Raw genomic sequence first — 26142 nt, 5'->3', positions numbered from 1 at the left:
CCTTTATTTAACGTGAATCCACCTATTTCAGCTGGCAGTCGGTCAGGTTCGCCAGGCAGACTGCTGGGCTCCGCCTACGGCAGGATCCCCAGGCCGACCATGGGCACCGCCGCCCCCCCCACCGCCGCCCCCAACACTTCCACCGGCCAGGCGGACAAGACGAGGCCCCGGGGCCCGCGCAGCCAGGGCTGCAGCCGAGAGACCAGCCCCACCAGATCTGGCATGGGTAAGAGCCGGGGTCCCTTACAGGTCTGGGAAGGGTCGGAAAAAAGGATGAAAAATGAATTTGATCATTTCCAAGTTATATAGCCTTATTGACAATCATAATACAATCACGCTGAAAAATGACCAAAATCTTCAAAACTAGTCAAGTAATTTAGGTCTGGAAAAAGTCTTGAATTTTGAAATGGAAAATGCATAGTTACTTATAATGGCCATACTAATAAAGGCATGATGAAAGCCCAGTCGGGTGAAACATCTCACAGGTTAAAGGGAAACTTTGGAGCATTGCAGTGTCAGAGGCTCCATCATTGTTTCTATGGATCTGCATTGGTCAAACACCTAAGACTTAGATGTGCGCTTGACACCCAAGTCTACACATAGACACCACAAGAGAACAATATTCCTGTTTCCTAGTCCTTTTCTTCATACTAATAACTCTACCTAATCACTCCCTAAGTCCTGTCCTGTTTTCCCCTCTCTCCCTGCCTGACTAATCATTTCTCCAGAGCTTCAGGTGTGTCTCTGTCTGGCTGTATGTGCTACAAGCTAAACCTCTCCTCCCCTGCGCTGCTGTTTCTCTCTCTCTCTCTCTCTCTGTCTCCTGCCCCTCGCCTCGCCCCGTTAGCCCGGAGCCGAATCCCCCGGCCCAGCATGAGTCAGGGCTGCAGCCGCGACACGAGTCGCGAGAGCAGCCGCGACACGAGCCCCGCCAGGGGCTTCTCCCCCCTGGGTGAGTATGGTACTAAAGACCGCCTAACACCCTCCCTTCTCACCCCAGAGTTCCTACAGAGGTTTTGAAATTTATGGAAAGCAAATTTGATCATTTCCAGACTTGAAAACTTAGACAACTGCGCAATAGGTTTATGTAAGTATAGAAAATATATCAGATCATTTTCTTGTCTTGAAACATTTTGGAATCGCACAGATTGTCTGGAAAAGTATGGAAAAATATTGTTGTTCAGGCTCAGTATACATATAACTACACATTTTATGCAGTTGAATACTCAACTGTCAGTCTAATATTTGTTGTTAATCTTCAGCTAAAAAGTGTAGTTGTCTATTTGTCGCACTGCCCAACAGCTATCAGCATACATCATGTTGAAAACTGACCAAAATCTTCAAATCCAGTCAAGAAGTTAAAGCTGCTCTAGGCAACTTTGCACAGTGGGCAAATCTATAGCGTCTCAATTAAGGGGGATGGGAAACTCTTCTCCATTTTAGCCCCACTTTTAGATTTAGGCTGATAAGACGAGTGTATTTTTACAGAAAATCTTGCCTAGTGCAGCTTTAAGGTCTGGAAAAAGTCTGTGATTTTGAAAAGAAATGTATAGGAGCCCCGTCAGCCACCGCCGGCCAAATGTCTCTTCTCACCACACACAAGTATGTCTGCCTAGATTACTGGGAAATCAAACATTTTTCTGATTCTAATTCTCTGCATGCTTGTACTTATGAATGCAGTCCTTTCACTGTTTCAAATGTCCAGATTCTCTTCTATTTTCCACACTAATCCTTCAGTCATTCTGTAGCTATAAGGAAGGAAGAATTATTACCCATGCCTCCTTGGTTTCACAAGAAATAGCCACAGGAGTATTAGTGTAGCAAGTTGTTGTGCAACTGAAAAAGTGCTGCAGTAACTGATCTTTTACATCATACATCATCTTTTTTTGCTGTTGTATTTAACAACCAAAACTGGGATGCTTGGGCAGATATCGGTACCGAAGTTAACACTTTGTTCCGGTGACAGCGCTCGTAGCCGTGCTGTAGAAACGGTACAGCGGAGCGCCTGCAGGCTCCACATGAGGTCACCTCTAACTTTCCTTCCCCCCTGCAGCGAATCGCCGTCACTCCCGCTCCACCAGCGCCCTGTCCTCCGCAGAGTGCTACTCAGGTGACCGGTGGGGTTTCTTCAACAAGCACAATTACTCAGTTAGCCAGCTGCTATTCCTTTATCTAACATTTCAGTAGAATACACGGTCATCCAAGGGTTACAGGAATATTTATTACATGTGTTATCAGGGCGCTGAGTCATGCACTCTTTACTAATGGCAAATAAGACTAAGAATTTAAGCTTTTGTGCTGTTTCACTCATTGTAAATCACTCTTTAACTTCAAGTGTCACTCATAGTGTCAGATCAATCAAATCCATAAGAATCAATATCCAAGTTTAATCTGACATATTGGTCAAAACATCAAGAATAACATCTTAATATTCGTTCACCGTTAACTGGCTAACTAGGTTCTCCTGCTTTGTGAAGTGCCTCCCTGCATGTCCGTCTCTCCTCGGAGACCCAGAGAAAGAGGAGACGTCTTCCCATCTCACCCTCTCTCTAACTCTGGGCTCAGTACAAACATGGCATGGTCCTAGAGTGGGAAATTAACACTAGCCAAGTACTGGTTAATTTTGACTGTGGCTGGTAGGTTTGTCTGCTTTACTGGACACTGGCAGGTGTCCCACCAGCTGTGAGGAGAGTGCAAGTGGCTGCTGAATGTTGGAATCCACCTGTCACTGAGCTCCCAAGGCTAAACAGCAACAGTCATTCATTTTCAATGGAAGCCCGCGACACAAAGCTACAAACTCCAGCGTGTAAAATGTGGCTTTGTGTTGTGATTGAAGTTCAGCTGCTTCAACTTCTGCCCGCGCTCTGATGATGCGGTGAAGCGCGAACCAATCAGAGTAGAGGGATGGTAGGATAAGGTAGTTATATTGACTTTATTATTATTTACTTGATTAATTATTTCAATTAACGGGAACGAATACTTGTCAAATAAAATGAAAATGAGACAAATGCAAAGCTATGACAGAATGAAATTAATAAAAATAAAGAAGATTCACTAGAGCACATGGACAGTTTTGCCTTTTGTTGAAGGTGCAAAGACTAACGTTTCGATGCTACAGAATCTTCATCAGAGTCACGGAAAGTATGAAATTATTAATCGGTGCATTCAGCGTGACGACGACTACCTGGGCAACACTTTTCTGCTCCGTTAGCGACAATGTGGACCGGTTTGTAGCTTTTGTAGCCCGTAATCTGAATATACCTTAAGTCCCGCTGTGCTCGGTCCACACTGAGGCGGGACGCTTTACATTTCTGTCCACTGACACAGCTGGTAATGGAGGCTTGTGGATTCCAAAATTTAACAGTCAGGCATGTTGCATTTTAATATGGAAAAGGAACCTCCAAATGATGGTTGTTTACCTGCCAAAGCAGCTGGTAGAGCAGACAGACGTACCAGCTACTGCCAGAATTTGCTGTTGGTAATTTCCCACCTTGGTCCGTGTAGAACAGTAAGGTTCTCCCATCCACAGGGAGCGATACTGATCATCACCCCAGCCTTCACAATTAATACCACTAGGAGTAGTTTCATAATTATCAGTTACAAATAAGATTGATACGGGAGTTTCTGTTGTAACTCAAACTAGGGGATTGTCAATTGTGAAGATATTTTTGCTTCCATCTAAGTTTGTATGTTCTTTCTTTGCTGAGCAGGACTTGATATCATTTCATGTAAACTGTATTATTTTGCAACTTTATTTTTCGTTTTCAGTGGATCATTTTTTCTTCTTTTTGTGCTATGTGATGTCAGACTTGGCCTTTGTAATTGTCTGTGCAGTTGCAATGGCAGTTAAATGTACTGTGTATTTATTTTTTATTTTTTGCATTTTGATTAAGCTATGCTGAATTGCCTGATCTCATTTGCACTGTTCATCGTATATTCTGCATTTTCTATTTACGTTGTGTAGTTTTGAACGTCTTTTACATGCTGATGTCCAAAAAAGTCTGCTGTCCGGCTAACACAGCATTCCTTACTGACTGCTTTGAGTCGGGTCTGGGTGTCAAAATCATCTTGGCCCCTGACATCGTCTTCGTCCCATCAGTTTACAATGGATCGAAGGTGTTCCTAGTGCTAAGATTGAATAGGCTCTTAAAATCTTAACCCTGTCTGACCCACACCTTAACAATTCTATTAAAATCCAAATTATATAGCTTCTTTTGGAGCAAAGAAACTATCTTAAGATTGAAATGGAAATCATTTTCTAAGACGAAATGGCTTATGAATGAAGCTCAACTGAGGTAGAATCCACAAAAATCAGGACCAAGATGCTCTTCACTTCTAAGTAAAATTACCTTTATTAATCTGGCATTGTTCTATGTATTGACATGAAAACAGACAGATTTTCAGAAGGGAGTCCTTTCTATTTATAAGTGAAGAATGCATTGGTCTTCTTATTTTCTGGATCCCGTTGAAAGCGATCATTACCAACCATCACCTTCCGATCCATACAGCGGTGTTTCATCTCATGTGTATCCTTGTAGCGCTCTCTTCTTTATCTAGTGGTTTTGAGACCCAGCCCTGACCTTTCCCTGCGTCTCCTCCATGTTTCCTCCAGACCGGCTGTCGCACCAGGCCCGCATCTCCGCCTCCGTCAACGCCATGAGAATCCTCAACACCGGCACCGAGGTGGAGGCTGCCGTGGCCGACGCCCTGGTGAGAACAGAGCTGCTTTGATGAAAATAATCTTCTTCAGCCCCGATGTACATAAAGCTACTCTTTTTATGCAGCTGTAGACCTACTGTCCTTTCTCGTATTGTGATGTTTGTTGTTGTAAAGAATTATTTTCAGACTTAGTTGACAGTCATATTGTCCAGCTGCTAACGGCATCCAACCAGCCTAAATCTTTAAAGCCATTCGAGGAATTTAAGTCCGAAAAATGAAAGGAGTTTGGAAATAAAATGGCAGGAAACGTGTTAGAAGCCTCAAAATCATGATAGTAACTGTATTTGTTTAATCCTTTTTTAACAAAATTACAAAGTGCTGTAATATCAATGGATAAAACATGGATTCGTTTTTTTTTTTCGTTATTGACAATAGTGATACCTTGCTGTTGGCGCCATTCAACTGGATATAACAGGGTCTTAAAGCCTTTGTGTATTCATAGTATTTATACCTACCAATATGGTGCTTTACAATATACGCAGCTCATTGTCTGTGGCTGTCATTTGACTATAATCACCTCTTAATTTATTACAATCACCTGTTATTTTACTACTAAGATGGCCATGTGGTGATGGAACAGAATACTATGAATTGAGCGGTACAAACTTGGTGTAATTTGCTCTGTGCTCTTTCTTCTTCGGTAAATCTCAGCTCTTAGGAGACTCCAGGAGTAAGGTACATCAGCCACAAAGTTTATCCATCCCTTAACTGCATGCAGTGCATGTGTATCAAACATTTGCATTTATATTTTAGGCATTTAGCCGACACTCATATCCAAAATGACTTAAGATGAGAGTGAGCAGGTTGGGGTGCAGTGTCTTGCTCAAGACATTGGCTGTTGCAGGGATCGAACCCGTGACCTTCCAGTTACAGGAACGTCTCACTAACGACTAACGACAGCCTACCTAACACTCAGCTTTTCATAACATCATCCCATTAGACCAAATCTGTTAATGTGTCAAGATTCCCTGTATTGCAGTTGTGTAACACATCAATATTTGTCAGATACGCTGGCTGCAGTAATGTCGTTAGTTTGGCAAAAGTTGCTTATTTGTCTCATCAAAGAAACATACGCTCACTGTAACAAATCTTACCAAAATAAAAATTTCAGTGCTTCCAACCAGCATAAAGTAACTTCATTCTATTTTGCAATGCATCATCAGAAAACTGCATGACTCTCCGTGGCTGTTTTCCTTTCAAATGTAGCTGCATGGTTAGATCTTCTGAAAGCAGTAGTTGTTGGTTTGGGTTTTGAAAGCATGACTGCTGTGAATACATAATGCATGACGGCATTGCTTCTCAACCATACAACACGTCCTGTCTTTGTAAAAACCCGCCGTCATCTCTCCTCGCCCTTCTTGCACCCAGCGGAGGCCGGTGAGGCGGCGTTTTGAGCCTCCGGGCATGTACTCGGACGACGACGCCAACAGCGACGCCTCCAGCGCCTGCTCGGAGCGCTCCTACAGCTCGCGCAACGGCGGCATGGCGCCCCACTACCTGCGGCAGACGGAGGACGTGGCCGAGGTGCTGAACCACTGCGCCAGCGCCAACTGGTCGGAGCGCAAGGAGGGACTGCTGGGTCTGCAGAACCTGCTCAAGAGCCAGAGGATGCTCAGGTAGGGTGTGACGAGGTGTGTGTGAGTGTGTTTGTGAGCGTGTGTGTGTGTCCGTGTCGTATATCTGTGTGTGAGTGTGTGAGAGAGTTTTTGCTTTGGTGACATTAAAGCATCTGAGCCCCAGGCTACACAGTCTTAAAGCTGCAGTAGACAACTTAACACTTTGGCGACCCCAATCACTATTGAGAGATTACTGAATTTTTGAAGTATGAAGGACTTCATTACCCAGAAATCTAGGGATGGGACAATCTGCTTATCTCACGATACGATTCAGTACACGATATGAGGTTCACAATTGGATGCAACCAGGATACGATGTAATAAATAACAGTAGAATTGTGCAGAATTGTTTATTTCTGAGCCACAAATCTTTCTAGTGATGTTATTGTCTCGCTAGAATGTAAACAACAATTTAAAAATGTCATTACAAAGTGCAAATAATGTAATTTGGATGGAGAGCTTGTGAAATTGTGATGGGCAAGAGTAAAATGTAACTAACATTGTGATTCATTTTTCTGCCCCACAATACATATTGTCACATTTTTGTATTGCAATATATTGGATTTTTATATATTGTCCCATCCTTACAGAAATTATGTAACATGACGTCAATGAACTGCTACTCTTAAGCTCAGTGTTTCTGATTGTGTGTGTTTGTGTGCATGCGTGCTTTGATGACGAAGATAAGCAAACCCACCGATCCTGTAGTCCTAAGCTCATCAAAAAGCAAAGGACGCATTTATAAATTAAATTGGGAACCGCTGATTAGTATCAACGACTTGAATGACTTGGTAAATGACATGAATGTGTCTCTATCCGTCTGTCACAGTCGTGTGGAGCTGAAGAGGCTTTGTGAGATCTTCACCAGGATGTTTGCCGACCCGCACAGCAAGGTAAGTCCCGCCTGAGCTTCCTGTCCCACACTGCATGACACACACGTCCAGTCCAAGCTGCATGACTGGCACCAGGGTGGGAAATTAACACCAGCCACCAGCCAAATGTTGGTAAAAAATAGTGAAAGTGACGAGTGAATTTTGGGGATTTACCAGCCCCTGCAACTTGTGGCCAAAGTTATTTTCCCGCCCTGACCGGTTCACTGAATTCACACACAAGTCAATACTAATTGAACAACAAACTAACAGAGTGTCTTTTTTTATTGCATGCCTCTTCGTTGCTGTGGACTCTAACACCAGAGAGTAAGTGTTTAGTCGCCTTTTTGATCAAACCAGACTGTTCAGGGTGCAGCTGTTGAATCTGTGATCGTTTAACTGTCCTGTCAAATTTGTATTTTTGTGTGTTTTTGTGCTTTCTCACGACACAAACACTCACCTGTCTGTTAACCAGAGATACACAACAAGAACCCACACCAACAGAGGAAGCTGTAGCTGATCTTTTTCTTTCCTTCGTTTTTTCTTTTTTTTTGGTCTGTTATCCTTCGTTGCTCCCTCCTTCCCTTCCTCGCTTTCTTCATTTTTTTCTCCTGTCCTTCCTTCCTTCCTCCCTCCCTTTTTCCTTCCTTCTTCCCTTCTTACCCGCTGGCCTTCTTTCCTTCCTCCCTTCCTCTCTTCCTCCCTCTCTCCCTCTCTCCTTCCCGCCCTTTCTTCTCTCCTTCCCTTCTTTCCTTCCCTCCCCCTCCTTCTTTTCTTTCTTCCTTCCTCACTTCTGTCTGTCCTTCCTTTCTTCTTCCCTCCCTCTCTCCCTTTCATCCTTCCCTTCCTCTCCCTTTCTTTCCTCCATCTCTCTCTCTCTCTCTCTCTCTCTCTCTCCCTCGTCCCTGCCTTTTTTCTCACTGTTTTTCCTTTCTTTCTACCTCCCCTCCTTCATTCCTCCCTCCTTCATTCCCTCCCACCTCCCTTCGATTTCCCCTCCCCCCCTCCCTCCTTCCTCCTTCCCTTTTTACTCGCTGGCCTTCTTTCCTTCCTCCCTTCCTCTCCTCCTCCCTCTCTCCTTCCTTCCCTTCTTCTCTCCCTCCCTTCTTTCCCTTCTTTCCTTCCACCCTTTCTTCCTTCTTCCTCCCTCCATTCCCTTTTCCCTCCTTTCTTCTTCCCTCTCTCCTTCCCTCCCTCTCTCCCTTTCATCCTCTGCTTCCACTCCCTTTCTTCCCTCCCTCTCTCCCACCCTCTCTCCCTTCCTTCCTACCTTTATTCCCACTGTCTCTTTCCTTTCTTTCTACCTCCCTTCCTTCCTCCCTCCTTCATTCCCTCCCACCTCCATTCCACCTTCCATTTCCCCTCCCTCCTGTCCTCCCTATCTCCCTCCCTCTCTCCCTCCTTTCCTCCCCTCCCTCCCACCTTCCTTTCTTCCTCTTCCCCTCCTTCCCTGTCTCTCCCAGGTCTTCAGCATGTTCCTGGAGACTCTGGTGGACTTCATCACGCTCCACAGGGACGACCTGCTGGACTGGCTGTTCGTCCTGCTCACCCAGCTGCTGAAGAAGATGGGTGCCGACCTGCTGGGCTCCGTCCAGGCCAAAGTCCAGAAGGCCCTGGACGTCACCAGGTTGGACAATTTTTACGTCCAAATTTTTGAAAACTCCCAACATACTTGCTACTTTTGCTCTCCCTCTCTTTAGCTGCGTTTACATGGAGCCTTTTATTCCACTAGTAATCAGAATAGTAGCCCAATCAGAATGAAAATGCCTCATGTAACCACCTCAATCAGAATAAACCAGCCCATTCTGAATGAAATTTCATAACCTTTGAAAGGGGCAATATAACCCTTTCATAATCCGTTCGATGGATAAAATTTCATCATGCAAACACTCATTCTGATCACTTTCTTTGGTTGGAATATTTAAACTCTTTCAGCGCACGCTCAGTCAATAACATTTACTTTTTTCTGGGAGAATTTGATTGGCCGCACTTGTTATTAACGCCGGGGTGCTCAGGCTTGACGTAGGCGGCGTAGACTCCATCTAACCAGGCCAGTTTCAGGCGTATGTTCTAGGGCTGAACGATTCTGAAAAGATATCTAATTGCGATTATTTTGACTGATATTGCAATTGCGATATGATTTGCGATATTAGAGAGAATGATAATTTTTACATCATTATTCTCATTTTCATTGAAAAACGTATTCAAATGATTATGGTGTGATTTTTGCGGGGATCTGTACCAAACAAAGATGTTTTCTTAAGTCTGTAGAATATGATGTGTAGGCCAGGACGTCTCTGCAGCACGACAATATTTAATTTAAAATGGTATTTTGACACATTTCGCCTTTGACAAATATTGCGCCTCCTGCAATTTGAAAATTGCAGTAGGCCATATTGCGATTTTGATAAAATTTTGATTAATTGTTCAGCCCTAGTATGTTCTGATAAAACTGTTGCTTCATCAGAAAGAACAGCAGTAAAGCAATAACGGTGCCAAGTGCCCGACGCAGGTCCCAGTGCTGGATTCTGTATTTTGCACGTCAGAAACTTTTAACACACCATGCGATCCTTTTATTTAGTGCTCATGTAAACTTGTGCTCATGTAAACACTTGCAGGGAAATTTTCAATCAGCATGATTTCACTCAGAATTAAAAAATATAGTTCATGTAACCGCAGCTTTTGTCTGTTTTTCTCTCTGCAGGGAGTCGTTCCCGTTCGAGCAGCAGTTCAACATCCTGATGCGCTTCATCGTGGACCAGACGCAGACGCCCAACCTGAAGGTGAAGGTGGCCATCCTGCGCTACATCGAGGCCCTCGCTCGCCAGATGGACCCGGCGGACTTCGTCAACTCCAGCGAGACGCGCCTCGCCGTTTCCCGCATCATCACCTGGACCACCGAGCCCAAGAGCTCCGACGTCCGCAAGGTACGGTGGGGTGGGGCGGGGGTTGTCGAAGTGTAACCGTGGTAACCTCACGCATGCTATCCGCCACGGCCAATGGCGGTGAGGTTCATCACTCCGGAGACGGCTTCCTTTTCTTATTTGCTTTGTTTTGGTTGTCTTTTTTATTTCCGTTTTGTGTTTCTTCATTTGTAAGCTTTTTAGTTATTTTCCTTTTCATTTTAATGTCATGTCTTGATTTTCCAACCGCCATTTCTCCGTTCACCGAACCCCTAGACCCTCCATAATTGGGCAGGGGAGGATTTCTCAGGCAGACCCCCCAGCACCGTGGCCTCTCTGCCTGGGGAGGGCAACCTGGAGGAGAGGTGTAAGCAGGTAGACTCTCCATCGAACGGCATGAACCCCCCCCCCGCAACTTTTACATAACCTCCTCTAACCCAGCTTGCAAACGCTCACAGGGATCAGCTTGCAGTCTGAAGAGTGGACACGAAAGGGCTTTGAATGAACCGACCACTGACCATTACGTGAATGCCTTAAAAGCCTAACTACTCTATTGTTTTAAATATAAATAATACCTTATATATTTCTGGTACAAAACTGCATTTTGCTAACAGTCTGTGCTGCAGCTTCAGTTTTATTCTTGTCTGTTTCAGCTGTTTGGGCAAGCAAGGTGGGAACTGGTAGATTAAACATCAGCTGATAAGTTTGTGCTGTACCAACCAAGCATCATATGGAGGTAGATTCCATCCAAATCACCTAGATGGCTCATAAAATCATGAAAATGAGCAGTAAATGTTTCCATTTTCCAGCCTCTGGGCCAGTGGGCAAAATGGTGTCCTGTCCTGATGGCAGGTTTGGTGTGTGTGCATGTGTTGCTGGTCATGCCAAGTTTTATCAGTGTTTTAACTCTGAGACTAACTGTGCCAACTGATCCTAAACATAATGCGGTTTCTTTTTCCAGCAGGGTTGTGCATGACTTGTAACATTTACTTTTACCCATTTCATTTAACTTCTGTGGATACTCCTTGATATATTCCAAGTGGGAACCTCTGTTTTCAGCGTTGGCTTCTCTTTCTTTTTTGTATGTTTTAGTGCTTAATGAACTGACACGTTTTGTTCCTGTCTGTGTGTGTCTGTGTGTGTGTGTGTGTGTGTGTGTGTGTGTGTGTGCAGGCAGCCCAGGTGGTGCTGATTGCCCTGTTTGAGCTCAACACCCCGGAGTTCACCATGCTGCTGGGCGCTCTGCCCAAGACCTTCCAGGACGGAACCACCAAGCTCCTGCACAACCACCTGAGGAACGCCAGCGCCAACAGCGGCATGGTAACACACACACACACACAGACTCTCTCTCCCTCTCTCACACAAACACACACACACACACACCTCTCAACTCAAGGGAGAGGTGGAGATGGAGGGGACATGGAGTGTGATCTGATGTGATCCCAGTAGGAAAACGTTTAAAAAAGTTAGTTTCCTACCGGCCCCTTCCTTTTTCTCCACCTTTTTTATGAGGGCAGTCATTGTCTTAATATTAATACTCAATATTAACTTAGCAATAAAATTGTATTGTCTGTCTATATACTGTCTATATTAATACTTACATATTTTAGAGTACTTAATAAGAAAAGTACTACTAAAATAGAACTATTATTGTTGTTCTACAGTTTTTGATATTATTAATGTTTGATATTATTAATTAATTTGATGTTTTTTTTTGTTTTGGTACTGAGTCTAAATCCAGCTGTGTTTTTGTTGGTCTGCAGGCGTCTCCCTCCGCGGGACGGACGCCGCCACGGCAACCCAGCAGCCGAAGCAGCCCGCTGACCTCACCCACCAACTGCTCCCACGGGGGGCTTTCTCCCAGGTAGGGTACAGCTTACACAGTGATGATGTCACCGCCAGGGCTGCACCTTGAATCCACAAGTATCAGTCGCAATATTAACGACTGCTGTTTCTAAATTGCAAGAGGCTGCAGTTTCTCATCACCAGGAAATGTGTTTTTTTAGACAACCATCTAAATTATTCTGATGTTGTGGAGAATCACTGGCCGATATATCAAGCTGCATATCAGAGCAATCTTTTATTTTATTTAAACTGAGAAAATCCTTAGCATTAGCATCTCATCCCCATCCTCTCCTCATTTTTTTCAAGCACCGCAAAAAAAATTGTAAAGGTTCTTTCCACTAGTGTTGTCATGATACTAGAGTTTTTTACTTTGATGCCAACGGTACCGGGGCAAACAAGAAAAAACACTGTACTTTACTTTAAACAAGAGCACCAGGGACCTGGCCAGCTTTGTTGCACAGATTTCTCAGTGGTTTTGAAGCTGGTTGGGTGTCCGTCTTTGTCGGCTCTGTAAGTGACGTAGTTCAATGTTTCATTCCTGGTGCCGATTTGCCATCCGGTTCAGGTGGACTGGGATCCGGTTCAAGACTGTTTGATGCTGTTGAATGTTTTCAGCTGTTGAAGAGCCAGACTGACTCTCTCTAGTCCAGTCCTCCTCTTCTTTTAACTATTCCACTCCATCTGCATATATTCGCCCTATGGAGGTGATGTTGAAACAGACTTTCAGCTTGCAGAACAAATGTGGTCAAAGTATTAAACGTTTCTAAAATAAAATATCAAACTCAATCTCTCGCACTGGTGTCGAAGTAGTATTGAAATTTCAGTTATCATGACAACTCTAGTTTCCACACGTTATCACAATTCATATTGCAGTCGCAGTATTCAGTAGTGAAAAAAATGCAATATGATTATTTGGTGAACATCATGCAGCCTTGTTTCCTGCTCTGCTGTACGACTGCATGTCTGAGAGGATCCTCGCCTCCCGTCCCGACCCCGCTCCTCTCAGCAGGGCCGGGCCGAGCCTTTGATTCTTTTTTTAGTTATGCACTGATACAAGTGTTGGGTATCGGTCTGATCAGTTTCTGAGAATTTACCAATCCAATACTTAAGACCGCATGTACCGTGTTAGGCATCAAAGCAAATTGAATTCTTTGCATTTTTTCTCACACAGAAGCTTGTTAGTGGAATATTGCTTTAAGTTGTTGAATACAGGCCCTGAGTGCTTTTAATGTTTTTTTTGCTAATCTTCCCTATACTAACTATTTGCTAACGCCAGGGCAGCAAAATTACATTTTTGTCCACCAGCCACTTTAAATGACCAACCAGCCAAATTATCTTTAGAATAGAGGAGAACCTCCAGTTGATGGTTGGATATCTGGAGTGGATGGGACTATGACTGCAGCAAAAGTTTACCAGCTGATGGTGATTTCCCACCCTGACTAACACGGACTGAGAATAGTGCTTCTCCTTTTTTTTCCCACTTTTCTCACATCTCTATCTTCTCCCCTTGGGCCGCTTCCCTCCTCTTCCTCCCCTCCCTCTCCTCCGATTCTCTCCTTCCCCTCCCTCCTCCCCTCCTGCCCCCCCGCCCGCCCCGGCTCTTACAGTCGGCTGTGGGGCTGGAGCGCCGACGGGCTCTCCAAGTACCCTCCTCCACCCTTCCCCTCTCCTCTCCCCCCCATCCCCACTGCCCACTCCTCCCTCAAGGCCCTCCGGCGCGCTTACTCACCCAGGTAACCCCACCCCCCCTTTTCCTTCTTCTCCTCCCTCTTGTGGGGTTTCACAGTACAGGAGCTTAAGGTGGACGTCCTGTATAGCTCAGATGTTAGGGCAAGGCACTAATACTGCCAGGGCCAAGGATTACATTCTCTGTTATAAAAATGTAGGATGAACAATTTGGATAGAAACATCCACCCAAATGCATGCATAACTCCGGCCATTTTCAACCTGGACCGTATTTTCTCATCATTTTCCATCATACCGATCGATTCTGACCAAAACTTTGTCTTCTCCTTCAATATGGAGCAACTTGCTTGCCCAAATGGGCCAAATTAAAAAAAATGATTCCAAAAATCACAAAAGCACCCAAATGCCTTTTTTTCCCCAACACATTGATTGCTCGCTCTGTAATGACACATCGATAAAAAGATGGGATTGAAAATGATCTAAAGTGAGGACAGTTTTGATGCTTCCATTGCTTTTGCACTTCGTTGTTTACTCTTTGCTGTGTTGAAAAAGACTTTTGGGATCGTTTTTTTGATTTGAGCACTGTGTTGGAGAGCCGTACACCCAGGCAAGAAAGACGTAAGCTGCTCTATAGTGAAGCAATTGATGAAATTGTGGTCAGAATCAATTAGTCTGATGGGGAAAATAGAATCCAGGTTGAAATTGGCTGGAGCTATGCTTTAAGGAGGGCAATTCAAGTAGAAAACAAATAAATTCACTTCAATTCATTGTTCATTTCTCTTTGAAATTCCTGTTGACTCCTAGACAAGTGGAGTTTCAGTTTCTTTATTTATAGTACTGTGAAACCCCTAAAGTTATAACACACTGTCATCCATATCTGTGATCACTTTTACTTTGCTGGAGCAATTTGTGCATCCACCTGCTCAAATTGTTGTACATTCATTTGCTTTCTGTTTTTTTATGTCTCTATTTTCTGTTGCTGAAATGAAAGCCTTCAGTGGAGGAATTGTGTAATAGGTGTCTATGTGCTTGACTCACCTGTTTGTCTCTTCCCTGCGTGAGTTTGTCCACATGCACGGCTTTGCACGTGCACGGCACTGCACTGTATGGTAATCCATCGTGGTGCACTGTCTTCCATAGGCAAGGTGGACTGCAGGCACAACCTCCTGTCTGACTTTATGGTGTTGCCTGTTTCCCAGTCATGGACAAAACCTATCATGGTGCAAGAGCAACTTTTACACATGGGCTGTGTTCGAGAAGTTTAAATACTTTCCTCATTGTTCCTGTGAAGGTACTGAAAGTCTGGAAAAGCATAGGAAAGGCAAAAGAATCTGATAATTTCCAGGTTGTGAAAACTTGACAAAAAGTCTCAGAGTATTCAAATAAACAGTGATTCCATTGCAAAACGCGTGATGATGACACAATTTTATTTTGTTGTTAATACACTGTCATTTCTTGTGCTGTGATAGCTGTTGCTCAAAGAATAATCTCCAGTTAGCGTATAGTTGCCTCGTTGACAGTCATATTGCTCAGCCTCAGCATTTATCATCTTGAATACTGATCACAATCTTCAAGTCCATTTAATGATCTCTAAAGTCTGAGAAAGGTACATTTTCTTCCTTGCAGCTTTAGTTTTTTTTCTCAAAATTAAGGAAAATTGACCAAGTAATGAATGACATGGAAAAACATATATAAGGATGTAGCTAAGGATTAGGGTTGGTCCATGGCTAGGAAAGTGTCCTAGGTCATTATTCACAAGTTTCAAAGAAAAGTAGTGCTGATAAAGTCAAATGACGGTATGAACCCCATTATCTAAAGTGGTCTTGGATCAGCACTCCTCCTGCTACCCTCAAAAGAGTAAATGGGGTTTGAGGAACCGCAAGATTGCAACCACAGGGGAACCCCAGAAAGTTCCTTGAAGAACTCCTTCATAAAGAGTTAATGAATCCTGACTGTACTTCTAAAAACCTCTTAGATACAAGATAGATACGAACCATTCAGGGATATTTTTTCCAAGTATTGTGCCCCTTCGAATCTTACAAGACCCCCTGATGAACCCTAGTTTTTAGAGTATGGGTTGCTGTAGCAGATCCAGCTCTTATGTGTCAGTGGCAGTTTTTATATTCAGTTTGACGAGCCTGTCTCTCCCCCCCGTGCTGAAGCCTGCTGGAGTACGACAGTGAGAACCTGAACTCGGAGGAGATCTACAGCTCTTTGCGCGGCGTCACTGAGGCCATCCAGAACTTCAGCTTCCGCAGCCAAGAGGACCTGATGGAGCCGCTGCGACGGGACGGCAAGAGGGACGCCATGGTGAGGAGCAGCACTAGTCTTCAGTCTAGTTTACTTGCACATGTAAATAATGAAACCCTTAAAAAGAGGTGGGAAAGGATGAATACTAGCTCAACGGGTGAGACTGAAAGAAACGTCATGGGCTTCTAAAAGTGTCTCGCCCTAAAAGGAGAAAGGAAAAAGTGAGTTGGGCAATTCTGGCTTAGGTTTTTTTATTTTTTTTGCATACAATACATACATTGGAAAAGAGAGAAGAAATGGCATACAAACTGATGAGATGAAGGGGCGTATAAAAGCATTATCTCATCCAAAAAGAAAAATAAATTAAGATGATAAACAAACAGAGCAAATTAGGAGAAGCCACTTGGCATGTTTGCATCAGGATCCTTGTTAGCTTTTGCCAGTTTTGCTGCTAATCAGTTTATATTATGTGTATTTCACGGTCATATATTTCATTAGGATGCTAAGAATGAAAGTTTGTACAGCTTGGGGGAAGAAGCTGTGATTTAAGTGGTTTGTCTTTCCTCCCAGTGGCCTGTGGTGCTGCCTGAGGGCAGGATTTGAATAATTCACAATATAAAAATGTCTCAATGAACTCATTACTAACTCATCCTCAACAAAGTAGGCTGAGGTTATGCTCAATAATTCACATATTCATTTCAAGCGGTCACACAAAATGGTATTCGAGGGTTCTTCTGATGTGAGACGTGTCCGGTGTTTCCTCAGTCGGGAGTGGGGGCGTCGTCGGACTCGGACCCGCGGCTCGGCGGCGACGTGGTGGAGGGGGGTCGCACGGCCCTGGACAACAAGACCTCGCTGCTGAACACGCCTTCGCCGCGCTCCTTCTCCGGCCCGCGCTTCCGCGACTACAACCCCTACAACTACACCGACAGCATCAGCACCCTGGACAAAGCTGCGCTGAAGGAGGCGCTGTACGAAGACGCTGTGGAGCAGCTCCGGGACGGTGAGGCTTAGACAGTGGGAGAGGGACAGAAGGGATTACATGACATGTATTATTCTATGCTCTTGGAGTTGGACAATCATTGGGGGAGATTTTGTGGGCTAAGTCTAAGGGTGCAGTCATACCTGCAGTTCACAGGTCAGTGCTGACCTGCCATTTATTGTCCTGAGAGAAATTACATTTGCAAGGCCAACACACAGCAACAGTGCACATTGTGCGTAACATACAACATTCACAGGTTAACTGTCACTCTGGTCAGTCTGGTAATGACAACTCAGAAAATGAAGTACACAACATACTCAGTGCTGGGCACTATTCATGACTATGGTAGAAAGAGTGATGTAGTGTGTTTTAACTAAAGTGCTTTCTCTCTTACTTTTTTGCAGGCCGCCGACAGGAATGTGTTGAAAACAAGATCCTGAACCCCAAGAGCTTCCCTGGTAAAGACACGTTGTGTTACTGTGTTATTGATAATCACAGGCATATGGGTTCTATTCTGAAACATGGTCCATCCTTGTTTGTTAGAGTAGGTGTCACTTTTTCTAAAGGGCAGTTATCTAATTTTGGAATGAAACTCTTCACATCTCACATTTGAAAGGCCATAGACTTAGTCTTTCAAGTTGTAGTATGGCCACTGCGCTCAGACTGTTCGGTGCGATGTACAATTATTAGATCATATTAGTTGAAAATATGGGGTCACGCATGATAGAAAGCTACTTTGTTGAGCACTTACTCCATGATGGACAGAACATTTTGGGCCTTCTGGCCTTGAGACGCTGACAAAGGAACCTGTGTGCCGTCCCACTGCAGCGGGCCCCTCTGAGCAGCTGGAGCTGGTCGGGGAGCTGCTGAAGGAGCTGTCCCAGGGCCAGGCGAGCGAGCGGGGGGCCGAGGAGCGGCGCGGAGCCCTGCTGGAGCTGCTGAAGGTGGCCAGAGAGGACAGCCTGGTCATCTGGGAGGAGCACTTCAAGACCATGCTGCTGCTGCTGCTGGAGACGCTGGGAGACAAAGACGTAAGGAATGACATTAGAACCTTTGTGCACCACCATTGAAAACCCTTTTTGAAGCATATTGCTATTTCGCTAAAAGTTTAAATGCTTTTAAACCCCTAGTGCTCTGTGCCGTAAGCACTTAAAGCATGCTTAGCTCTCAGTACTGTTAGGAAGGTACAATAACACTTGATTTCCACTGAAAATAACAAGAAAGAAAGGTTCCTGGGGCCATGCATGCTGACTTGGCTCTGACTAGTGCTACTGTTATCTCCCTTCACATTGCAAATCTGTCTATAAAGTTGAAAATCTATTGTGACCCCCTCCAGTGTTTTCATCATTTTTTTTCAGACAGGATAGAGGAGATACATGGCAAAAAGAGCAGAGGGAAGTGTGCAGATAAACCATGAGCTGGATTCAAACCCATACCATTTCACTGCAAACAAACACATTAATGCACTAAATTGCCAAGGCATGCCTGTTGCTTATCTGTGTTGAGTATAAAAAAACAAATAGCCGCTGGGCTTTTATTTGGAGAATTTGACGGTGACATCTGAATGGACTAGTCCCTCCATAGGAACTGTGCTTAAGCCTTTATTCAGTACCTGGATCCCCTCACTTTCCTTGTCCCTTTATTCTTATTATTTGTGAGAAACGTAAGCGCTTTGTAAATAAACGCGACTCGACTCTCTCTCAGCACACCATCCGAGCCTTGGCCCTGCGAGTCCTGAAGGAGATTCTGAGGAACCAGCCGGCCCGCTTCAAGAACTACGCCGAGCTCACCATCATGAAGACCCTGGAGGCCCACAAAGACTCGCACAAGGAGGTGAGGACAAGGACGCTAAGGCAGGCTGGATAAGATCAGGATTCCTACACAGGTTTCTGCAAAGTCTGGAAAACTTTGGAAAATGAATTGGATCATTTCCAGGTCTGAATAAGTTTGAGAATTGTACAAAAAAGTGAGGTGTTCAGTCCTGATTGATGCACTTACACATTTACAAATTTTGAAATGGGAAATGTATAGCAACACAGGAAGCCTGGTCCTGTAATAATAATGATTATTTAGTTTTGGTTGGAGGCCTTGGTTGTAGGACATGTTGATTCCCACTTTTCAAGGGATGCTGGGATGTCATCTTATAATTTTGTTGATGCACAACGCATGTGATCCATCACAATCTCTTCTAATTGGGGCTGGTATTACCATTAGCATCATAAGGGTGTTGTGATTAAGAAATAATGTATTTCTTGTGATTCGGAAATGGAAATATAGATTTTGTCCATAAATTTAGTGTTCAGCCCTACTTCAAACTTCACACTACTTCCCTCTCTCCCATTTCGCTCCATTGAAGGTGGTGCGGGCGGCGGAGGAGGCGGCCTCCACCCTGGCGGGCTCCATCCACCCGGAGCAGTGCATCAAGGTGCTCTGTCCCATCGTGCAGACGGCCGACTACCCCATCAACCTGGCCGCCATCAAGATGCAGACCAGAGCCATCGAACGCATCGCCAAGGACTCCCTCCACCAGCTGCTGCCTGACATCATACCTGGACTTCTGCAGGTAACAAGTGGACGACTACTACTAATACTACTAATACTGCTGCTGCTACTACTAATACTACTACTACTACTGCTACTGCTGCTGCTTCTGCTGCTGCTGCTACCTCTACTACTGCTGCTACTACTACTACTACCACTCCTACTACTCCTACTACTACTACTACTACTACTGCTGCTACTACTACTGCTACCACTACTACTACTCCTACTACTCCTACTACTACTACTACTACTACTACTACTACTACTACTACTACTACTACTTCTGCTGCTGCTGCATTGTTTCTCATTGTTATTGTCAGATAATTGTTACCATATGCTATTCTATATTTGTTATGTTGTCTTTTTGGTATCTTGTTATCTTAATATAGCTATATATGTGTTGTACTTTTCTAAACAAAGTTAAAAAGTGCTGTAAAATAAGAGGAATACAACAAACATGGCAACAACCAATTAACTGCAGACCTGACCAAACACACATTGAATATTGCGTTCAGGCAGTGTGATCCACAGTGCTGTTTGCTGTTGCAGGGCTACGACAACACAGAGAGCAGTGTGCGGAAGGCCAGTGTCTTCTGCCTGGTGGCCATCTACTCGGTGATTGGAGAGGAGCTGAAGCCGTACCTGGCTCAGCTCACCGGCAGCAAGGTACGGTCTCCGGCTGCAGGACCGTCAGCTTTTACTCTGCTGTCCTTAAAGAGATGATGCATGTGCAAATATTGTGTGCAAGTTTAACAGCAATATTTTATAAACATCTTGCTATCAGTATTTCCTCATCGAAATCAATATTCATTTTAATACCCAGCCAAGCTTAATCGAGTGGTAGATTTTTCCCAGCAGAGCTTTAATGTCAGTTAGAAAAAAGAAAATGGGTCGGATGACTTGGCCTCTTTGCAGAATATTTTACAACAATAGAAGAGAGTGTGAGGGGGGTGTGCAGAGCAAATACCAGCTTAGGATTGTATTACTTATTACATATTTATTTAATTTTGAAACAACTGATATACAGTATATAACTGTATATTTGGTAATTGATTCTGACAGTTTTATGCAGCGTCTGCAGGTCATGTTAACTGCCTGCAACAATTTGCATCAAACTATAATACATCATTGATAGGAATGATCGTCAGAGTTTCCCCAAAAGTTTCACAAATACCATTGAATTTATGTGTACTATCAAAGACCTGATGTAAGCATGTATGGAGTGTAGTGGTGCGCAGTTATATTTTTTTTTGTATGGATAAAAAAGCTAATGCAGATGAGGTATAAATGACTAATTTGTTCAGGTGAGATGAAAAACTCAAGGGACTTGTAAAAATATCTGACCTCAAAACAAAAGGAAGAAACAAACAAAACACCAAAAAATGAAACAAGAAAAGGAAAGACACAAAATTCTGTGGAAAGAAAACACTAACTAAGGCAGGAACAATCTTTAAAATGAGTCAGAAATGTTTATAAACCATGGACAGACTTTGCATCGTCCAGTGGGAAGGATGAAGAACTCGCCCTTTGAAAAGATAACCTCAGATAACACAAAATGCACAAAAATTCACAAAAATATACTGGCCTGTACTCATAGTCAGAATTTCTCAAACATGTAAATCAACACAAAGCACACGGACACATCTCCACAGAATCAGAACAGTGCTGATAATCAAGTGGAATGGTTATCAAATTACACTTCCTCGAAAATAGGTAAAAAAACCCACATTCTGTTAAAAAATGCTTATGTGCCACCACTCTGCATTTTCCTACTTATTGATTTATTAACATCAGCAACATTAGCCTAAAACAAAGGTTTTAGGCATCTAGCTGACGCTCTTATTCAGAGCAGCTATGAGTGAGTGAGCAGGTAGGGGGTTGCTGCCTTGCTCATGGGCACTTTAACAGGACACATGGCTGTTGATGGGACTCACGCTGGCTGTTGCAGAAATCAGGACCATCTTTCTAACTTCTAGGCCAACCAATGCCCTCTCTGCATACATTAACATCAAGAGGGGAAGGGCACAGCTCCATGCTTAATATAAAAACATATATATTTTAGATCACACCAGACTGCCATAACCTCACAAGTAACTCTCACAAAGCTGTGTCTTTGTGTCATACAAGCTACAGGTAGTAGCAAGTTATTTATATAAACTCTCTTTTTAGAAGGTTCCCACATAGGTGTGGAAAGTGCAGAAAACTATGTAAAATTAATTTGATAATTTCTACATCTTAAAGTTTGTTAACTGGGCAAAGCCTAGAAAAGTATGGACAAAAACTCTTCAGTCCATATGCTGTACACCTATAATTTTATGTAGTTGTAGACTCCATGTATCGCATATTGTAAAATTTGTTGAAGCTATAGAGTAATATCGCCTAGTGGACAGTCATTTTGCTGAGTCACCATAAGCACACATCATTGAACACTGATAGAAATCTTCAAATCCAGTCGAGACATTGTGGTCTGGATGTAGTTTTGAAATGGGAAATGTGTAAGAATCGGTCATTAATATGAAATCTCTCTCAAATAAAAACCGACTGATTGAACAAAGCTATGCTCCTAGTGAGCGCGGGATGTGTAGCCGTAGGGGACGGGCCCGCTAACCCCCCTGCTGTTTCCCCCTCTACAGATGAAGCTCCTCAACCTGTACATCAAGAGGGCCCAGACCTCCACCAGCAACAGCAGCAGCTCCTCCGACATCTCCTCCTACTAGCTCCCCCGTGCTTCGTTTCCAAAAAGTCGTCATCACGCGAAGACCGTTTCATTCCACTGGCTGATGATGTTTCTGAGGGCGTCTTGATGAACTAATGGGATCATAGATGGTTTTGCGAGACCAGGCCTCAACAGAAATCTCCTCTTACTAGCTCCCCATGCCACCACCACCTTCAGTTTTCAAAATCCTCATAGTACAAATACCATTTCACTCCATTGGTTGATGAAGGAACTGAACTCATCTTGAGGGTCTTAGGCCCAGAATCAGCATCTCCTCTTACTAGCTCTCCATGCCGCCACAACCCTCAGTTCCCAAAGCAAGAAAGCAAGAAGACCGTCTTCTTCTTCTGTTTGCTTGTGATGGACCTGAGCTCATCTTGACAGTCATTTTGGGAACTAAGATGATCTTGGCAGGTGAGATGTTTCAGAGAGATGAGGCCCTGTGCCTGAAACGATGTCGTCTTCACGCTCCTCCTTACTATCCCACGCTTTTAAAGTCATGATAGCATGACGACATCTTCTTCCATCGACGTATGATGGAACTAAGGTGATCTTGGAAATGTTTTTAAGAGGCCAGGCCCTCTGCCCCGAAACAGACTTCTCGTTTTACTAATTCCCCATGCCATCACCCCCCTCAGTTCATCATAGTACAAAGACCATCTTCTTCCAACGACATATGGTGGAACGAAGGTGCTCTTAGCAACTAAGGTGAGCTTGCAAACTTAAGATGTTTTGGAGAGATCAGACCGACGAATCTCTAAGAACTCCTCCATACTTCCCCCATGCTCAGTTTTTAAAGTTATCATAGCATCAAGACCGTCTTCTTCCATCAATATATGATGGAACAGAGGTGAGTTTGGACATTAATGTGATCTTGGGATGTAAATGCCTGAGGAGGACCATGCGGAGAGAAACAGTAGTGTGGCTCTCTCTGTCCGCTTTGTAGACCTTCCTGTTATATTTTCCTCCTATCATGAAGGCTGTGGAGGAAACCCCTCGCCTGTGGCTATCAGTATTCTTCTTTTTGTTCATTTATAGTACCTTAAATCTACTTCTTTGAAGAATTTTTGCTTTGACACATCATACCTTATAGTATATTGAATGTAAAGAGCTTTGAATGACAATGGATTTCACCTATTTGTTTTGTTTTTTTCCTTTCTAAACTACTGCCTCATTGCATCTAGTGGATCAATCTTAAAGGCATTGGAATATTTTCCAAATGTGGACGATGTGCATTTGATTAGTAATGTGCCATATTGGGCAATTAAGGTGGCACTTGTGTTTTGAAGGCTGTACTCAAGGGTCCATCTGAAGATTAATACGTCTAAAATGATGAGCTTTGATTTCGCATTTACATTTAAGGCATTTAAGGCTGACACCTTAGTGAGTTCAACAGTAGAATAAACTTAAATTTCTTTTCTACTGTTGCTCTGGGTTGAGTCTTATCTGCCAAAAGTGTGTAATCCAAGTTCATATCAGTGTACAATGAATGATCATTTGGCTGGCCAATGATTAAGTACTGGAAAGATTATTGTTTGGGCCTAACTACCAGCAGAGGATATCGCTGTTGTTGGATAAAAAACATGCATCTGCAAAAAGAAAGTTTTTCAGGGGTGAAGGAGTATATTAGGAGTATATTAGTGGTAATGTCTGCTGTCTTACAGGCTTGGGAAACCACAAGCTGTCAAGTCAAGACTACTGTGATTTGTTGAGTTTCATTCCAAAATACTGTACAGTATTTCCAAAATACTGTACAATATGTTACAATAACAAATTGAATGATCAGCAAGTTAGAGGTCTCAAAAATACAAGAATCTTAATTGATGACAATTTTGTTAGCAGTGTACTAAACATGGATAAATTATTTTAAAATTTTGGAAACGTGCATTTTTAATGCTGACCAGCAATTGTTTATTATATTTTTTTTAAATAATGGTTTAACTTGGTGTTTTGGAAAGAAACTCCTCTGTATCCTTATCACTTGTTCCTAAATTGAATGTAAATCACTCTAAGGAGACCTTGACCTTTCAAATGTGAAATATTGTGCTTATACTTTTTTGCAAGAAGGCAAATGGGCAATACTTAAATCTAACAGAGAGATTGACAATCTGAATTATTAAATGCTACAAAAAAGCAGTTGACAATGCTAATTGACAAATTGTAAAGTACCAGCATTTTGGTGAAGAGGATGAAAGACTATGCTTGGTTCTTGGAAGTTAGCAATAAATACTCTAAGAAATCCAACTTGGATTTTCATGTCGAAGCACTGTAAATTTACATTGTATTCCTCCTTTGAGACGCTCTCGCTGGTCAATGTACAGAAGTGTCATTGTTTTTTTAAGTGCACCTATAAAATGTTACTGCTGCTTAATGGAATACTAACAAAAGCACCTAATAAACTCCAGTGTATGTACTGTACCTTGGCAGAATGGGTTCGGTACAGTTATGATGTTGGAGAATGTACCACATTGACTGAAATATGATAAAAAAGAATATTGGAACTTGATTGAACTTGCCTGGTGCGTTGGGGCCATCCAATTGTCCCAAACAACTAAACTCCGCCCATCTGGCGCGCTAGGCAAGTCCAAACAAACGCTCAAGGTTTTAAGTCACGTTAATGGGACACGTGAACCCAGGCGTGACTGAAGAGAAGGTTGCTGTTACTGAAGATTTACCAGGCCTTACTTTGTCTCTGTAATACTCTTCAACCGCATTACATGGACTGTTAAATGTACTGTACCAGTGCACGTTGTCTCTCTTCTCAATTGTGAGAACTTCGCAATTTTATCAACTCTGGACTGAATGTTGCCTCTATAGCCGATGAAGTCCACTATGTCGTCCAATACCAGTGTTCCAATGTTAGCCTATTGCAATTTAGGCCTAAGCCGACTGAAGTTTTTTCTCCTTTTACTTTTTTGTACAGTATGGAACTTAAAATCATGTAAACTAGTTTCTGCATGCATACTTCACAACAATCTTAGGACATTCCCAGCCCAGTTGCTGTCAAGCAGGTCATTTAACTGTAATTTAACAAAGTGTGCTTTCACAGTTCACTATTGGTTTCTATCAAAGCAAGCAAGCAAGCTAAGCTCCAAAAATTATCTATAGAGCAAATCTGCGTGTCCCTTTTATCTCAGCAAGCTATACACATATTGGCTTGGATTGAAAAAAAAAAAACAAACACAATTTTGATTTACTGAATGTGTGCCTTTTGGTAAAGATTCTGGCAATATCACCGGCTGTCCTATATGATACTAACCCGTACTAACACTACACAGCTTCTACAGTTGGACTTCAGCCCCACTGCGAGTGACGATGAGTCATGACATAATGTGAGAAAGACAAGCGTTTTGACGAAGAGATGCAATGCTGTAAATAAGCTTAAAGCCAATGGTGTAATGGCAATATTTTCCATTGAAGCCTTGGCAGTTGTATTTGCTTGTAAAACCACTCACAATGCATGCCCTTTTTTTTTAGTTAGTCTTATTTCATCCTATACTATATTTATATTATGCTTTATTTCCCTGTGTATGACTGTACATATTTACATGTTTGGTTCTCTTTCACCTGTGATAGACTTTGCAGAACTTGAAATAAACTGTCAGACTTCTATGCGCTTGCCTCTGATTCTTTATTATAATATATGTAGTGTATATATTTATATGGGTAGTGTTGTTCCTGTGCAGATCAGGAAAGTCTTGAAACTTATCGAACACACCGGAAGACACTTTTCTCGGTCTTTGAAAATATGGGAATCACATAAAAAGTATGGAAAAGTATTGGTGTTCAGTCCCAAAATACATTAACTACACTTATTTAGTTGCAGACCCACTGTCATTTCAGATATAGTGATATTTGTTGATGTGAAGAATAATAGTAGAATACTAGAATAAGTCATATTGCCCAGCCTCATATTGAACATCAACCAAAACATTCAAATCAAGAAACTAAGATCAGGAAGAAGTGGGATTTTGAAATGTAAAAAAGGAAAGAAACCCTGAGATTGCAAGAT

At 43.0% G+C, this 26142-nt stretch overlaps 1 protein-coding gene across 1 annotated transcript in view; it reads left to right on the top strand.

Annotated features, from left to right (window-relative positions):
• Positions 1 to 25733, top strand: part of LOC139918862 (CLIP-associating protein 1-B-like) — a 65457-nt gene extending 39724 nt beyond the window's left edge. The window contains exons 21-38 of the mRNA XM_078291031.1: positions 32 to 226; positions 4613 to 4710; positions 5371 to 5394; positions 6088 to 6335; positions 7165 to 7228; positions 7529 to 7531; positions 8668 to 8831; positions 9909 to 10131; positions 11281 to 11427; positions 11871 to 11971; positions 15801 to 15948; positions 16654 to 16891; positions 17275 to 17328; positions 17699 to 17901; positions 18575 to 18703; positions 19227 to 19433; positions 19964 to 20080; positions 22048 to 25733. Of these exons, the coding sequence (XP_078147157.1) occupies positions 32 to 226; positions 4613 to 4710; positions 5371 to 5394; positions 6088 to 6335; positions 7165 to 7228; positions 7529 to 7531; positions 8668 to 8831; positions 9909 to 10131; positions 11281 to 11427; positions 11871 to 11971; positions 15801 to 15948; positions 16654 to 16891; positions 17275 to 17328; positions 17699 to 17901; positions 18575 to 18703; positions 19227 to 19433; positions 19964 to 20080; positions 22048 to 22131 (2447 nt within the window). The 3' untranslated portion in view covers positions 22132 to 25733. The remainder of the gene's footprint in view (positions 1 to 31; positions 227 to 4612; positions 4711 to 5370; positions 5395 to 6087; positions 6336 to 7164; positions 7229 to 7528; positions 7532 to 8667; positions 8832 to 9908; positions 10132 to 11280; positions 11428 to 11870; positions 11972 to 15800; positions 15949 to 16653; positions 16892 to 17274; positions 17329 to 17698; positions 17902 to 18574; positions 18704 to 19226; positions 19434 to 19963; positions 20081 to 22047) is intronic.
• Positions 25734 to 26142: the final 409 nt, after the last annotated feature.

Source organism: Centroberyx gerrardi, chromosome 21 (genome assembly GCF_048128805.1).
Source record: "Centroberyx gerrardi isolate f3 chromosome 21, fCenGer3.hap1.cur.20231027, whole genome shotgun sequence".
NCBI lineage: Eukaryota > Metazoa > Chordata > Actinopteri > Beryciformes > Berycidae > Centroberyx > Centroberyx gerrardi.
Note: the sequence above shows the minus strand (reverse complement) of the source record. Positions and strands in the feature narration are given on the sequence as shown.